At 35.3% G+C, this 15,512-nt stretch overlaps 1 protein-coding gene across 1 annotated transcript; it reads right to left on the bottom strand.

Annotated features, from left to right (window-relative positions):
• Positions 1–7: 7 nt before the first annotated feature.
• LOC136043461 (polyubiquitin-C) lies at positions 8–1,518 on the bottom strand (the record flags this gene model as incomplete). The annotated part of the gene is made up of 1 exon (XM_065728381.1): positions 8–1,518. A coding segment is annotated over exon 1 (1,511 nt), but the record flags the coding sequence as incomplete, so codon positions are not given.
• Between the last annotated feature and the right edge of the window lie 13,994 nt (positions 1,519–15,512).

The following is a 15,512-nucleotide window of genomic DNA, read 5'->3' as shown; positions in this document are numbered from 1 at the left end:
AAGCTGCTTGCCAGCGAAAATCAGACGCTGCTGATCAGGGGGAATGCCTTCTTTATCTTGAATCTTTGCTTTGACGTTTTCAATAGTATCTGAAGACTCAACTTCGAGAGTTATGGTCTTTCCAGTTAGGGTTTTGACAAAAATTTGCATCCCGCCTCTCAATCGAAGGACGAGGTGGAGTGTCGACTTTTTTTGAATATTATAATCGGACAGGGTACGGCCATCTTCAAGCTGCTTGCCAGCGAAAATCAGACGCTGCTGATCAGGGGGAATGCCTTCTTTATCTTGAATCTTTGCTTTGACGTTTTCAATAGTATCTGAAGACTCAACTTCGAGAGTTATGGTCTTTCCAGTTAGGGTTTTGACAAAAATTTGCATCCCGCCTCTCAATCGAAGGACGAGGTGGAGTGTCGACTCTTTTTGAATATTATAATCGGACAGGGTACGGCCTTCTTCAAGCTGCTTGCCAGTAAAAATCAGACGCTGCTGATCAGGAGGAATGCCTTCTTTATCTTGAATCTTTGCTTTGACGTTTTCAATAGTATCTGAAGGCTCAACTTCGAGAGTTATGGTCTTTCCAGTTAGGGTTTTGACAAAAATTTGCATCCCGCCTCTCAATCGAAGGACAAGGTGGAGTGTCGACTCCTTTTGGATATTATAATCGGACAGAGTACGGCCATCTTCAAGCTGCTTGCCCGCGAAGATCAGACGCTGCTGATCAGGAGGGATGCCTTCTTTATCTTGAATCTTTGCTTTGACGTTTTCAATAGTATCTGAAGACTCAACTTCGAGAGTTATGGTCTTTCCAGTTAGGGTTTTGACAAAAATTTGCATCCCGCCTCTCAATCGAAGGACGAGGTGGAGTGTCGACTCTTTTTGAATATTATAATCGGACAGGGTACGGCCATCTTCAAGCTGCTTGCCAGTAAAAATCAGACGCTGCTGATCAGGAGGAATGCCTTCTTTATCTTGAATCTTTGCTTTGACGTTTTCAATAGTATCTGAAGGCTCAACTTCGAGAGTTATGGTCTTTCCAGTTAGGGTTTTGACAAAAATTTGCATCCCGCCTCTCAATCGAAGGACAAGGTGGAGTGTCGACTCCTTTTGGATATTATAGTCGGACAGAGTACGGCCATCTTCAAGCTGCTTGCCAGCGAAAATCAGACGCTGCTGATCAGGAGGAATGCCTTCTTTATCTTGAATCTTTGCTTTGACGTTTTCAATAGTATCTGAAGACTCAACTTCGAGAGTTATGGTCTTTCCAGTTAGGGTTTTGACAAAAATTTGCATCCCGCCACTCAATCGAAGGACAAGGTGGAGTGTCGAGTCCTTTTGGATATTATAGTCGGACAGAGTACGGCCATCTTCAAGCTGCTTGCCAGCGAAAATCAGACGCTGCTGATCAGGAGGAATGCTTTCTTTATCTTGAATCTTTGCTTTGATGTTTTCAATAGTATCTGAAGACTCAACTTCGAGAGTTATGGTCTTTCCAGTTAGGGTTTTGACAAAAATCATCATTGTATAATTCTAAGTGAACAGAAGAACATATAAAGCCGAATTGAAAAATATATATACCTCTATTTCGACAAAGAAAACTTTATTGTACAATAGTATTTACTTATAAAAACATAATATTTTCAAAATAAACCACAAGGAAATATTTATGCAATTAGCTTTTCTTCAAAAATATTCTAAATACATAGATTTTTTACGCAATTCCATTTCGCAGGCATAATACCGGTTTTTTCATGACGTTGCAGTCCAAATCTATATATAAAAATAAGTTGTCTGTGTGTCTGTCGAGTGACGTCACTGTCCGCATTAGACATCTGAATTATTTCATCACATACCAATACAAAAACGAATGTATTCAAGCCGAAGTAGCTCAGTTATATAACTACCTGTGTTGGCGCAGTGAGTTTGACCTTAGCGTGGTAATACGAGACCCAGAGATCGAACCATGCTGCAGGAATGCACTACAGGGCCGACGCAGGGACCTTAGTAGTCAAGAAGCGTCGTTAATCCAATACAAATACAGTAGCTCAGTTGGTAAAGCGTTATGTTCCAGGTTCTAGGTCCGAGAGGTTCCAGGTTCGAACCTTGGCTTTAGCATTAATACAAAAGAAGAAAAAAAAACTAAAAAAGATAAAAACTTAAAAAAACTAAAAAGAAAATACTAAAAAAACTAAAAAAGCTAAAAAAAAAATAAAAAAAACAGGGTAAGAAACTAAAAGCTAAAAAAGAAAAAAAAACTTAAAAAAAACTTAAAAAAACTTAAAAAAAGGTAAAAACTACAAAAAAACTAAAAAGAAGAAAAACTAAAAACTAATAAAAAACTAAAAACACTAAAAACTGAAAAAGAAAAAAAAAGAAAAAAAATGACAAATAAGGGAGAAAAAGGAAAAAAAAAATAAATAAAAATAAAACTAAAAAAGGTAAATGTATTCAAGCCGAAGTAGCTGAGTTGGTAAAACGTTATGATCCAGGTTCTAGGTCCGAGAGGATCCAGGTTCGAACCTTGACTTTAGCATTAATACAAAAGAAAAAAAAAACTAAAAAAAAAAAAAAAACTAAAAACAGGTAAAAACTAAACAAACTAAAAAAGGTAAAAACTAAACAAACTAAAAAAGGTAAAAACTAAAAAAAAAACTAAAAAGAAAAAGAAAAAAATCTAAAAAAAAGGTAAAAACAAAGAAAAACTAAAAAGAAAAAAAGGAAAAAAAACTAAAAATTTATTTCATCATATACCAATTCAAAAACGAATGTATATACAGACCGGGACACAGGGAATATAAATGACGACCAGGAAACTCAAAGAGAAATTACAGACTGGGAAACCGAGACACAAATTTCGACTGGGACGTGTGTGTCGACTAACGTCATGTTTGTGTGTCGACTGACGTCATGTTATTCGACTATAAATGACGACTGGGACACAGGGACACAATTACAACGGGGACACTGGGGGGCACAGGGGGATATATAAATGACGATGGGGACACAGGGAATGTTTGATTAGCAATCACCATCAACAAAGCTCAAGGGTAATCATTAGAATAACGAGGTATAGATCCGAATACGGATTGTTTTTCCCGTGGACAATTATATGTTGCATGTTCAATAGTCGGTAAACCTGACAGCCTATTTATATGTACAGACAAAGGGACAGCGAAGAATGTTGTATATTCGCAAGTTTTACGTAATTATAAACATATATATATATATATATATATATATATATATATATATATATATACTAGCTGTTGGGGTGGCGCTTCGCGCCACCCCAACACCTAGTTGGTGGGGCGCTTCGCGCCCCCCCAAGCCCCCCCGCGCGCGTAAGTCGTTACGCGCCACATTAGTTACGCGCCATTGTAGTTGTGTCCCTGTGTCCCACCTGTGAATATAGATAGATTTATATATGTGTTTCAAACTACGTAAAAATTGCGAATATACAACATTTTTGGCTTTCCCACTACTGGAAGCTTTCCGTTTCCAATTGCCAGCAATTGATCTGAAAATGTTTGACCAGAATCATCGTTTTGCAATCGGACACGCATATTTGTAGTTAATTTTAATATTTTTACGTGTGCCCATAAATTAGAATTTTTCAGGCAAGCATTCATTTCGTCTGCAGGAGTTAAACTACGTAAAAATTGCGAATATACAACATTCTTGGCTTTCCCATTGTCTGTGCATATACAAAGCCGTATGTACTAATAATGACGTCATATGCAAACGCTCTTTTTACAAACAAACAAACATGCATACACACAACTCGTTTTTATATAGATAGATAGATAGATCGATACAATACAAATTAACTGCGTAAAACTTGCGAATATACAACATTCTTCGCTGTCCAATTGTCGCTGCATATAAATAGATTGTCAGGTTTACCGACCCTCGAACATGCAACGTACAATTGTCCATGGGAAAAACAATCAGTATTAAGATCTATACCACATTTTTCTAATGATTGACCTTGAGCTTTGTTAATGGTGATTGCAAATGCTAATCGAATTGGGAATTGCAATCTTTTAAATTGAAAAGGCAGATCCGTTGGAATCATGGGAATGCGAGGAATAAGAACAGCCTTACCCTCAAAAGGCCCTGTCAAGATTGTCGCCTCTATTAGGCTTTCCATTGTTTTTTTTACGGCAAGTCGCGTGCCATTGCAAAGCTTTGGTGGGTTGATATTTCTTAAAAGTATTATTGGTACGCCTATTTTTAGTTGTAGCACGTGTGGTGGAAACCCTGAAAGATATATGGAATTTAAAAATTCAGATGGATAATTAACCGCTTCATTTGGTTCCAAAACTGTCTCGACTGTCTTGCAAAGGACTGCCTGGTCTCGAATCTTGGTCAAAACAATATTGTTGATTTCGTGGACGTCTATATTTTTGGGTGCGAGAATCGCTCTTTCACTTAGCCATTTATTATTTTTATAATTTTTTAGAATATTCGGAAATACTTTTTCAATCAATTCATTTTTGGACGTCACTAAACTACAGAAATCAGCAGGTAGTTGTATACGTCCTGAAATTGAGTCTATCGTATCATAAATGTCTTTTTGTTCCGACGTTAACTTGTAAATGTTATTTTGTACATACGACAATAGATCACTCGTACTGTAACTTTGTTCACGATCCAATTCTACACATGTCGAAACAGCAGCGATACGGTTAGGTGAAGGCATTCCCAAATCCTGAAGAGGTTTGTTTGCCATACGTACGCACAAATCTTCTATAATAACTAAAAGCCATTTATTATTTTTATAATTTTTTAGAATATTCGGAAATACTTTTTCAATCAATTCATTTTTGGACGTCACTAAACTACAGAAATCAGCAGGTAGTTGTATACGTCCTGAAACTGAGTCTATCGTATCATAAATGTCTTTTTGTTCCGACGTTAACTTGTAAATGTTATTTTGTACATACGACAATAGATCACTCGTACTGTAACTTTGTTCACGATCCAATTCTACACATGTCGAAACAGCAGCGATACGGTTAGGTGAAGGCATTCCCAAATCCTGAAGAGGTTTGTTTGCCATACGTACGCACAAATCTTCTATAATAACTAAAGTGTCGTTATAAATTTCTGATGTAAAATCAAAAGTCATTTCTGACGTCTCTAACTGTTTTCGATGGAGTATTTCTTCGAACATTTTTTACTTATATTTTTCCCATAACTCTGTAGGAGCTGATGGAGAGCAAGTGTACGAATTTGACTTGGGGTTGACGTTTCGCACGCGTCATTGATGCAGTTATCCCAGTGTTGGTTATTCTCCAATAAATTCAGAGCTTGGCATGCACTACTGTAAGTGTCATGTATAGTACCGTTTACAGTTCTCAAATACTCAAAGGATGTCGGACCGGATACATTCACCAAAAGCAGGCGTAGAAAGAAGCATTCATGTTGATTGGGGTGAACGGTGTAGAGTCTTCCTATCGTGGTATCTTTGAAGATGGTAGGTTGGCCGTAAACCCACTGGTTATCTACTTCGATGGTGGTACCGTTGCCATTGTAGGTTTTTCAGTCATTTTACAATTAGAAATTTCTCTTTCAACGGTCTTCTTACAATTAAAAATTTGTCTTTTCTTAAATACCTGTGTCCTGGTCGTCATTTATATTCCCTGTGTCCCGGTCGTCATTTGTGTCCCGGTATCCCAGTCTGTAATTTCTCTTTTTTCTTTTTTCAGTTTTCTTTTTCTTCTTTATTTTTCAGCTTCACTATGAAATACATATCGCCGAACCTTTGTTTTTTTAACTAAAATCTGGTAGTCATTGATGACCTTATCCAAGTCAAAATCCCAAACCCAATCATCATCGCTATCATTTTCAGTTTTAATATGTTTTGACTCTCGCTGTCCAGGTGGATCTTCATCTAACTGCGCGGTTTTGCGTTCTTTAGCCTCAAGCCTGTTTCCTTGCTGTTCTTTTGATTCCTCGGCACGCTTTCTTTTCTGACTTTCTCTATCAGCAGCAAGTTTTTTGGCATAGACTCTTTGAGCATCTTCATCAGTCATCAGTCCTGGTCGTCATTTATATTCCCTGTGTCCCGGTCGTCATTTGTGTCCCGGCATCCCAGTCTGTAATTTCTCTTTTTTCTTTTTTCAGTTTTCTTTTTCTTCTTTATTTTTCAGCTTCACTATGAAATACATATCGCCGAACCTTTGTTTTTTTAACTAAAATCTGGTAGTCATTGATGACCTTATCCAAGTCAAAATCCTAAACCCAATCATCATCGCTATCATTTCAGTTTTAATATGTTTTGACTCTCGCTGTCCAGGTGGATCTTCATCTAACTGCGCGGTTTTGCGTTCTTTAGCCTCAAGCCTGTTTCCTTGCTGTTCTTTTGATTCATCGGCACGCTTTCTTTTCTGACTTTCTCTATCATCAGCAAGTTTTTTGGCATAGACTCTTTGAGCATCTTCATCAGTCATTGTAAACTTAAACCTTAATAGAATTCTACGCGAACATATGTCTTATATAACTTGAATGACGTCACCTTCAAAGCAAAAATGATGGCAACTAATTTCATGACGTCAGCCGAAACATGACGTCACCTGATCCACGATCCACAGATCCACAGACAACTTATTTTTATATATATAGATACTAGCTGTTGGGGTGGCGCTTCGCGCCACCCCAACACCTAGTTGGTGGGGGCGCTTCGCGCCCCCCCCCAAGCCCCCCCGCGCGCGTAAGTCGTTACGCGCCATAATAGTTACGCGCCATTGTAGTTGTGTCCCTATGTCCCACCTGTGAATATAGATATATATATATATATATGGTTTTAACTACGTAAAACTTGCGAATATACAACATTCTTTGCTGTCCCATTGTCTTTGTATATAAATAGATTGTCAGGTTTACCGACTCTTGAACATGCAACATATAATGGTCCATGGGAAAACAATCTGTATTCAGATCTATACCTCATGATTCTAATGATTGCCCTTGAGCTTTGTTGATGGTGATTGCTAATCGACCATTCCCTGTCCCGGTGTCCCGGTCGTCATTTACATCCCCCTGTTTCCCCCGGTGTCCCCGTTGTAGTTGTGTCCCTGTGTCCCGGTCGTCATTTATATTCCCTGTGTCCCGGGTCCCGGTCGTCATTTGTATCCCGGTGTCCCGGTCTGTATATACATTCGTTTTTTAGTTTTGTTTTTCTCCTTTATTTTTTTCCTTTTTTTTTCTTTTTTAGCTTATTTAGATTTTTAGATTTTTTAGTTTTTTTATTAGTTTTTAGTTTTTTTTCTTTTTAGTTTTTTTGTCCCGGTCGTCATTTATATCCCCCTGTTTCCCCCGGTGTCCCCGTTGTAGTTGTGTCCCTGTGTCCCGGTCGTCATTTATATTCCCTGTGTCCCGGTCGTCATTTGTATCCCGGTGTACCGGTCTGTATATACATTCGTTTTTTAGTTTTGTTTTTCTCCTTTATTTTTTTCCTTTTTTTTTCTTTTTTAGTTTATTTAGATTTTAGATTTTTTAGTTTTGTCCTGGTCGTCATTTATACTCCCTGTGTCCCGGTGCTTTGTTGATTGCTAATCGAACATTCCTTTTGTCCTGGTCGCTTTCTCTTTGAGTGTCGTCATTTATTTTTTTCTTTTTTAGTTCTTTTAGTTTTTACCTTTTTTAGTTTTTTTTTAGTTTTTAGTTTTTTTAGTTTTTTACCTTTTTTTAGTTTTTTTAGTTTTTTTAGTTTTTTAGCTTTTTTATTTTTTTTATTAGTTTTTAGTTTTTTTGTAGTTTTTGCCTTTTTTTATTTTTTTTAGTTTTTTAGCTTTTTTATTAGTTTTTAGTTTTTTTTGTAGTTTTTGCCTTTTTTTAGTTTTTTTAGTTTTTTAGCTTTTTTATTTTTTTTATTAGTTTTTAGTTTTTTTTGTAGTTTTTGCCTTTTTTTCTCTTTGAGTGTCGTCATTTATTAGTTTTTTTCCTTTTTTTTTTAGTTTTTTATTGGTTTTTACCTTTATTTTAGCTTATTTTTCAGTTTTTTTCCTTTTTTTTAGTTTTTTTTTATTTTTTATTTTTTTTAGTTTTTTACCTTTTTTTAGTTTTTTTAGTTTTTTTAGTTTTTTAGCTTTTTTACTTTTTTTTATTAGTTTTTAGTTTTTTTTTGTAGTTTTTGCCTTTTTAGTTTTTTATTGGTTTTTACCTTTATAGTTTTTTTAGTTTTTTAGCTTTTTTAATTTTTTTATTAGTTTTTAGTTTTTTTTGTAGTTTTTGCCTTTTTTAGTTTTTTCAGTTTTGACGTCACCTGATCCAGTTTTTTCAGGTGACGTCACCTGACACATCCATCCACACATCCACAGACAGACAGACAACTTATTTTTATATATATAGATATATATCTATATATATCTATATATATAAAAATAAGTTGTCTGTGTGTGGATCTGTGGATGGATCAGGTGACGTCATGTTTCGGCTGACGTTATGAAATTAGTTGCCATCATTTTTGCTTTGAAGGTGACGTCATTCAAGTTATATAAGACATATGTTCGCCGTCATGTTTCGGCTGACGTCATGAAATTAGTTGCCATCATTTTTGCTTTGAAGGCGTGACGTCATTCAAGTTATATAAGACGTATGTTCGCGTAGAATTCTATTAATGCTTAAGTTTATAATGACTGATGAAGATGCTCAAAGAGTCTATGCCAAAAAACTTGCTGCTGATAGAGAAAGTCAGAAAAGAAAGCGTGCCGAGGAACTACCAGAGCAACGCGAAAGCAGACTTGCTGCTAAAAGAGAAAGTGAAAAAAGAAGGCGTGCCGAGGAACTACTAGAGCAACGCAGAAGCAGACTTGCTGCTAAAAGAGAAAGTGAAAAAAGAAGGCGTGCCGAGGAATCAAAAGACCAGCAGGGAAACAGGCTTGAGGCTGATAGAGAAAGAAAGAACAGAAAGCATGCCGAGGAACTACCAGAGCAACGCAGAAGCAGACTTGCTGCTAAAAGAGAAAGTGAAAAAAGAAGGCGTGCCGAGGAACTACTAGAGCAACGCAGAAGCAGACTTGCTGCTAAAAGAGAAAGTGAAAAAAGAAGGCGTGCCGAGGAATCAAAAGACCAGCAGGGAAACAGGCTTGCTGCTGATAGAGAAAGTAAGAAAAGAAAGCGTGCCGAGGAATCAGAGCAATCTGAAAGTTATCGCCTGGCATTCAGGTACAACCCAGTCGATGATTATAGCTTGAGTAGATGTGTTCAAATCGGGACAATGTCTAAAATTTGTCCCTATTGCAAGGCCTTGAAATTCAATGGTGAAACAATGGGAATGTGTTGCGCCTCAGGAAAAGTTAAACTTCCACAAACCCCTTCAGGGTTTGGGAATGCCTTCACCTAACCGTATCGCTGCTGTTTCGACATGTGTAGAATTGGATCGTGAACAAAGTTACAGTACGAGTGATCTATTGTCGTATGTACAAAATAACATTTCCAAGTTAACGTCGGAACAAAAAGACATTTATGATACGATAATGCATTGTGTCGATAACAACGTTGGAGAAATTTTCTTTTTGGATGCGCCAGGAGGTACTGGTAAAACGTTTGTGATAAAACTGATTCTGGCATCAATTCGATCTAAAAATGATATAGCGTTGGCAATTGCGTCGTCCGGAATAGCCGCAATATTGCTGCCTGGTGGAAGAACTGCTCATTCCGCTTTGAAATTGCCTCTGAACTTGCATTCTACAGAAACTCCCACGTGCAATATTTCCAAATCATCTGGGATGGGTAAAGTATTGCAGCAATGCAAACTTATTATTTGGGATGAGTGCACAATGGCGCACAAAAAATCGCTCGAGGCTCTGGATCAATGCTTGAAAGATTTGCGAGGGAAGTCGAAACCCTTTGGCAGCACCTTAATATTGCTTGCGGGAGATTTCAGGCAAACATTACCTATAATACCTAGATCAACTCCTGCAGACGAAATGAATGCTTGCCTGAAAAATTCTAATTTATGGGCACACGTAAAAACATTAAAATTAACTACAAATATGCGTGTCCGATTGCAAAACGATGACTCTGGTCAAACATTTTCAGATCAATTGCTGGCAATGGGAAACGGAAAGCTCCCAGTAGACTCAATTTCAGGACGTATACAACTACCTGCTGATTTCTGTAATTTAGTGACGTCCAAAAATGAATTGATTGAAAAAGTATTTCCGAATATTCTAAAAAATTATAAAAATAATAAATGGCTAAGTGAAAGAGCGATTCTCGCACCCAAAAATATAGACGTCCACGAAATCAACAATATTGTTTTGACCAAGATTCAAGACCAGGCAGTCCTTTACAAGTCAGTCGACACAGTTTTGGAACCAAATGAAGCGGTTAATTATCCTTCTGAATTTTTAAATTCCATAGATCTTTCAGGGTTTCCACCACACGTGCTACAACTAAAAATAGGCGTACCAATAATATTGTTACGTAACATAAACCCACCAAAGCTTTGCAATGGCACTCGACTTGCCGTAAAAAAAACAATGGAAAACCTAATAGAGGCCACAATCCTGACAGGGCCTTTTGAGGGTGAGGCTGTTCTTATTCCTCGCATTCCCATGATTCCAACAGATCTGCCTTTTCAATTTAAAAGATTGCAATTCCCAATTCGATTAGCATTTGCAATCACCATTAACAAAGCTCAAGGTCAATCATTAGAAAAATGTGGTATTGATCTTGATACTGATTGTTTTTCCCATGGACAATTGTACGTTGCATGTTCGAGGGTCGGTAAACCTGACAATCTATTTATATGCAGCGAGAATTGGACAGCGAAGAATGTTGTATATTCGCAAGTTTTACGCAGTTAATTTGTATTTCGGAACCAAATGAAGCGGTTAATTATCCATCTGAATTTTTAAATTCCATAGATCCTTCAGGGTGTCCACCACACCTGCTACAACTAAAAATAGGCGTACCAATAATACTTTTAAGAAATATCAACCCACCAAAGCTTTGCAATGGCACGCGACTTGCCGTAAAAAAACAACAATGGAAAACCTAATAGATGCCACAATCTTGACAGGGCCTTATGAGGGTGAGGCTGTTCTTATTCCTCGCATTCCCATGATTCCAACGGATCTGCTTTTTCAATTTAAAAGATTGCAATTCCCAATTCGATTAGCATTTGCAACCACCATCAACAAAGCTCAAGGGCAATCACTAGAAAAATGCGGTATAGATCTTAATACAGATTGCTTTACCAATGTACAATTGTATGTTGCATCTTTGAGGGTCGGTAAACCTGACAATCTATTTATACGCACAGACAATGGGACAGCGAAGACTGTTGTATATTCACAAGTTTTACGTAGTTAATTTGTATTGTATCTATCTATCTATCTATCTATATAAAAACGAGTTGTGTGTATGCATGTTTGTTTGTTTGTAAAAAGAGCGTTTGCATATGACGTCATTATTAGTACATACGGCTTTGTATATGGACAGACAATGGGAAAGCCAAGAATGTTGTATATTCGCAATTTTTACGTAGTTTGAAACACATATATAAATCTATCTATATTCACAGGTGGGACACAGGGACACAACTACAATGGCGCGTAACTAATATGGCGCGTAACGACTTACGCGCGCGGGGGGGCTTGGGGGGGCGCGAAGCGCCCCCACCAACTACGTGTTGGGGTGGCGCGAAGCGCCACCCCAACAGCTAGTATATATATATATATATATATATATATATATATATATATATATATATATATATATATATATATATATATATATCTATCTATATTCACAGGTGGGACACAGGGACACAACTACAATGGCGCGTAACTAATATGGCGCGTAACGACTTACGCGCTCGGGGTAATGTTTTGTAATTACAAAACATTTTTTGTATGTTTTAGGGTTTTGCATATGACGTCTTAAAAAAAAGAAAAACCTAAAAAGAAAAAAAAAGAAAAAAGGAAAAAACTAAAAACAAAAAAAAGCTAGAAAAACTAAAAAAGCTACAAAACTAAAAAATAGAAAAAACTAAAAAAGGAAAAAAATTAAAGTATGTTTGGTTTTTTGTATGTTTGAGGCTTTGCATATGACATCTCAAAAATAAAGAAGAAAATTAAAACTAAAAAAGAAAAAAAAGGTAAAAAACTAAAGAAAGAAAAATAAAATAAAAAAGATAAAAAACTAAAAAGAAAAAAGCTAAAAAAGCTATAAAACTAAAAAAAAGAAAAAACTAAAAAAAACTAAAAAAGAAAAAAACTAAAAAAAGAAAAAACTAAAAAGAAAACAAATCAATAAAAAGAAGAAACTTGGAAAATGAAAAACTAAAACAGGAAAAAACTAAGAAAAGAAAAAACTAAAAGAGAAACTACATCTATATATATATAAATAATTTGTATTTATACATGTTTTTTTGTTTGTGGGTTTGCATGTGACGTCATTATAAGTATATAAGGCTTTGTAAATGTTTGTATGTTTGAGGCTTTGCATATGACATCTCAAAAATAAAGAAGAAAATGAAAACTAAAAAAGAAAAAAAAGGTAAAAAACTAAAGAAAGAAAAATAAAATAAAAAAGATAAAAAACTAAAAAGAAAAAAGCTAAAAAAGCTATAAAACTAAAAAAAGAAAAAACTAAAAAAAACTAAAAAAGAAAAAAACTAAAAAAAGAAAAAACTAAAAAGAAAACAAATCAATAAAAAGAAGAAACTTGGAAAAAGAAAAACTAAAACAGGAAAAAACTAAGAAAAGAAAAAACTAAAAGAGAAACTATATCTATATATATATAAATAATTTGTATTTATACATGTTTTTTTGTTTGTGGGTTTGCATGTGACGTCATTATAAGTATATAAGGCTTTGTAAATGACGTTATTATAAGATGACACTACAGACTGGGACACAAATGACGACGGGACACAGGGAATATAAATGACGACCGGGACATTCAAAGAGAAATTACAGACAGGGACAACGGGACACAGTCCTTCCCTTTGCCTTTTACTTTCAGATTTTCTTCCCTCTCAAGCACCTCTAGTTGTTGTTTTTTATGTTATCACTTTTACCTCTCTTGTAATTTTCTCCAGTTTTTCTTTTCCTGAAACTGATGTTAAGTCAACAACTTCCTTGGACTAACGGTAACAGAAAGGGTAATTTTTCCTAGTTAAGTGTTGACGATGGTTGTGTCTTTAGATGTTGCTTTTTTCCGCTTGTTTCTTTTCTTCTCTGCATAGGGTCTCAACTTGGCAGGTTCAAACTTGCTATAATGAGTAACAGATGGGTTTACTCTCATTGGAACACTCGAATCGAAGATTCCAGTTGATTTGAACGACTTTTCCATCAGACTAGGAGTGAGATAGGTTTCCGATACCTTCGATAAAAGACATACAAAGTCCTTCTTCAACAGAATGTCGCCAGGGTGATCCCTCTGCCATTTCACTAGATTCTGATCATGAGACACTTTCATTCAATTGAAAGCCGCTTTATCGAGAGGTTGAAGCATGTGGGATGTATGTGGTGGTAGCTTGAGAATTGTCACGTTATTTCGTCTGCAAGTTTGACAAGAGTGAGAGAAAAATGTGAGCCATGTCCATCTAAGATGAGGAGTGCCTTTTCCTTTACATGAGGAAGAAATCGGAATTTAACCAGTTCATAAAGAGATCAAACGTAATCCACCATTTCTTGGTAGATGATTAAGATACACCAGGGTAAGCTTCATCTACGGGTATCCAGGAGTTCGAGGTATTCTTTGCAGAAAAATTTACAGGTGGGAATTTTTTTCTGTTTAGCACTGATGCAAGCCAAGATAGTTGTACTTTCACGTCCATTACCACCAGTTTTACAAGTGGCGTCTGAGCCTTTGGCTTCAGCAACTTTTGTATTGTCAGGATTCCTGCAGGAAGACGTCTTGTTCAAATTGAACCAGCACTGGGGCTTGTCAAGAACATCCATCGCCGTGTCAGTTTCCTGCAAACAGCTCACAAAAATTATACATTATGAAGGGGTTAGATTGCCGCAAGTCTTTTCTTTTCTATTCTTTCTGGTTTCTTAAGCGAAAATTTGTTTCGGCACTTGAGTCATGTAACAACTGAGCTAAAGAAGACTTCCTTCAGCTCAGTTGTTACATTTCTCAAGAGGTGAAGTATCTTGAAATGGCCTCTGATTGAAACTCAAAGAACATATTACAAAGCGATCAGATATTCTTGACCGTGATTCGGTCTATGAAAAAATGTCGCAAATTAAACGTCTACCAGCATATTTGACAATTTAAATGGTGAGTTTTTTCTACAAAAAGAAGGATAATATAAATGCAAAATATTGAAGGATACTCAATTTTAGTTCATCGGCGCATAGATCAATACATTTTATTCAACTAGATGTGTTTATCTATACGCTGATGAACTAAAATTGAAATTAGCTCCAATGAGAAAGAAATTTAAGGATATTTAGGATAAAGAAGCATTAGATGCAAAGAATAAAAGAAAGACGAACCAAAACGAAGAAGAAAAGAAAGAGAAAAAGATGGAGCCATATTCATTTCCTGACGATCTTGGATCAAATAATTGAGGTAATTCTTGCTTTATTATTTCTAAGTGTAGCATAAGTAAAAACAGGACTAATCTATATATATATAAAAATAAGCTGTATGTCTGTTATGTCTGTTACACTATGTCTGTTACGCCAGCTTATATCTTCTATATATATAAAAATAAGTTGTATGTACTTTTGTGTTGAGGGTGTGCATATGACGTCCAAAAAATAAAGAAGAAAAAGAAAACTGAAAAAAAAGTAAAAAACTAGAAAAAAAACTAAAAAGAAAAAAAAACTAAGAAAAAACTAAGTCTGAAAAATAAAGAAGAAAAAGAAAACAGAAAAAAGCTAAACAACTAAAAAAAATAACTAAAAAATAAAAAAATTTAAAAAAGAAAAAAAGGTAAAAAACTAAAAAGAAAAAAAGTTAAAAACTAAAAAAGCTAAAAAAAACTAAAAAAAGCTAAAAAACTAAAAAAAAAGAAAAAACTAAGAAGAAAAATTAAGAAAGAAGAGAAAACATATCTATATATATAAAAACTGGGAATTGCACAAATATTTCAATATATTTTGACAATAGATTGATGTAATTCAAAAACCTTAAAACAGATACCCAAAATTTGAGGTTAATTATAAATTGTTGAGCTTTAGCATGCTTGGCACGTAAAGATTTTTCCAAGTGTCAATGTTAGAATGAACATCGTCAAATTGAAAAATTTTGAAAAAGATTAAAAAAGAAAAAATTAAAGCATGTTTGTTTTTTTGTATTTTTTAGGGTTTGCATATGACGTCTTAAAAAAAAAGAAAAACCAAAAAAGAAAAAAAAAGAAAAAAGGAAAAAACTAAAAACAAAAAAAAGCTAAAAAACTAAAAAAGCTACAAAACTAAAAAATAGAAAAAACTAAAAAAGAAAAAAAAATTAAAGCACGTTTGTTCTTTTGTATGTTTGAGGGTTTGCATATGACATCTGAAAAATAAAGAAAAGAAAAACAGAAAACAAATTAATAAAAAGGA

Source organism: Artemia franciscana, unplaced genomic scaffold (genome assembly GCF_032884065.1).
Source record: "Artemia franciscana unplaced genomic scaffold, ASM3288406v1 Scaffold_6200, whole genome shotgun sequence".
Taxonomy (NCBI): domain Eukaryota; kingdom Metazoa; phylum Arthropoda; class Branchiopoda; order Anostraca; family Artemiidae; genus Artemia; species Artemia franciscana.
This window is presented reverse-complemented; position numbering and strand designations above follow the sequence as displayed.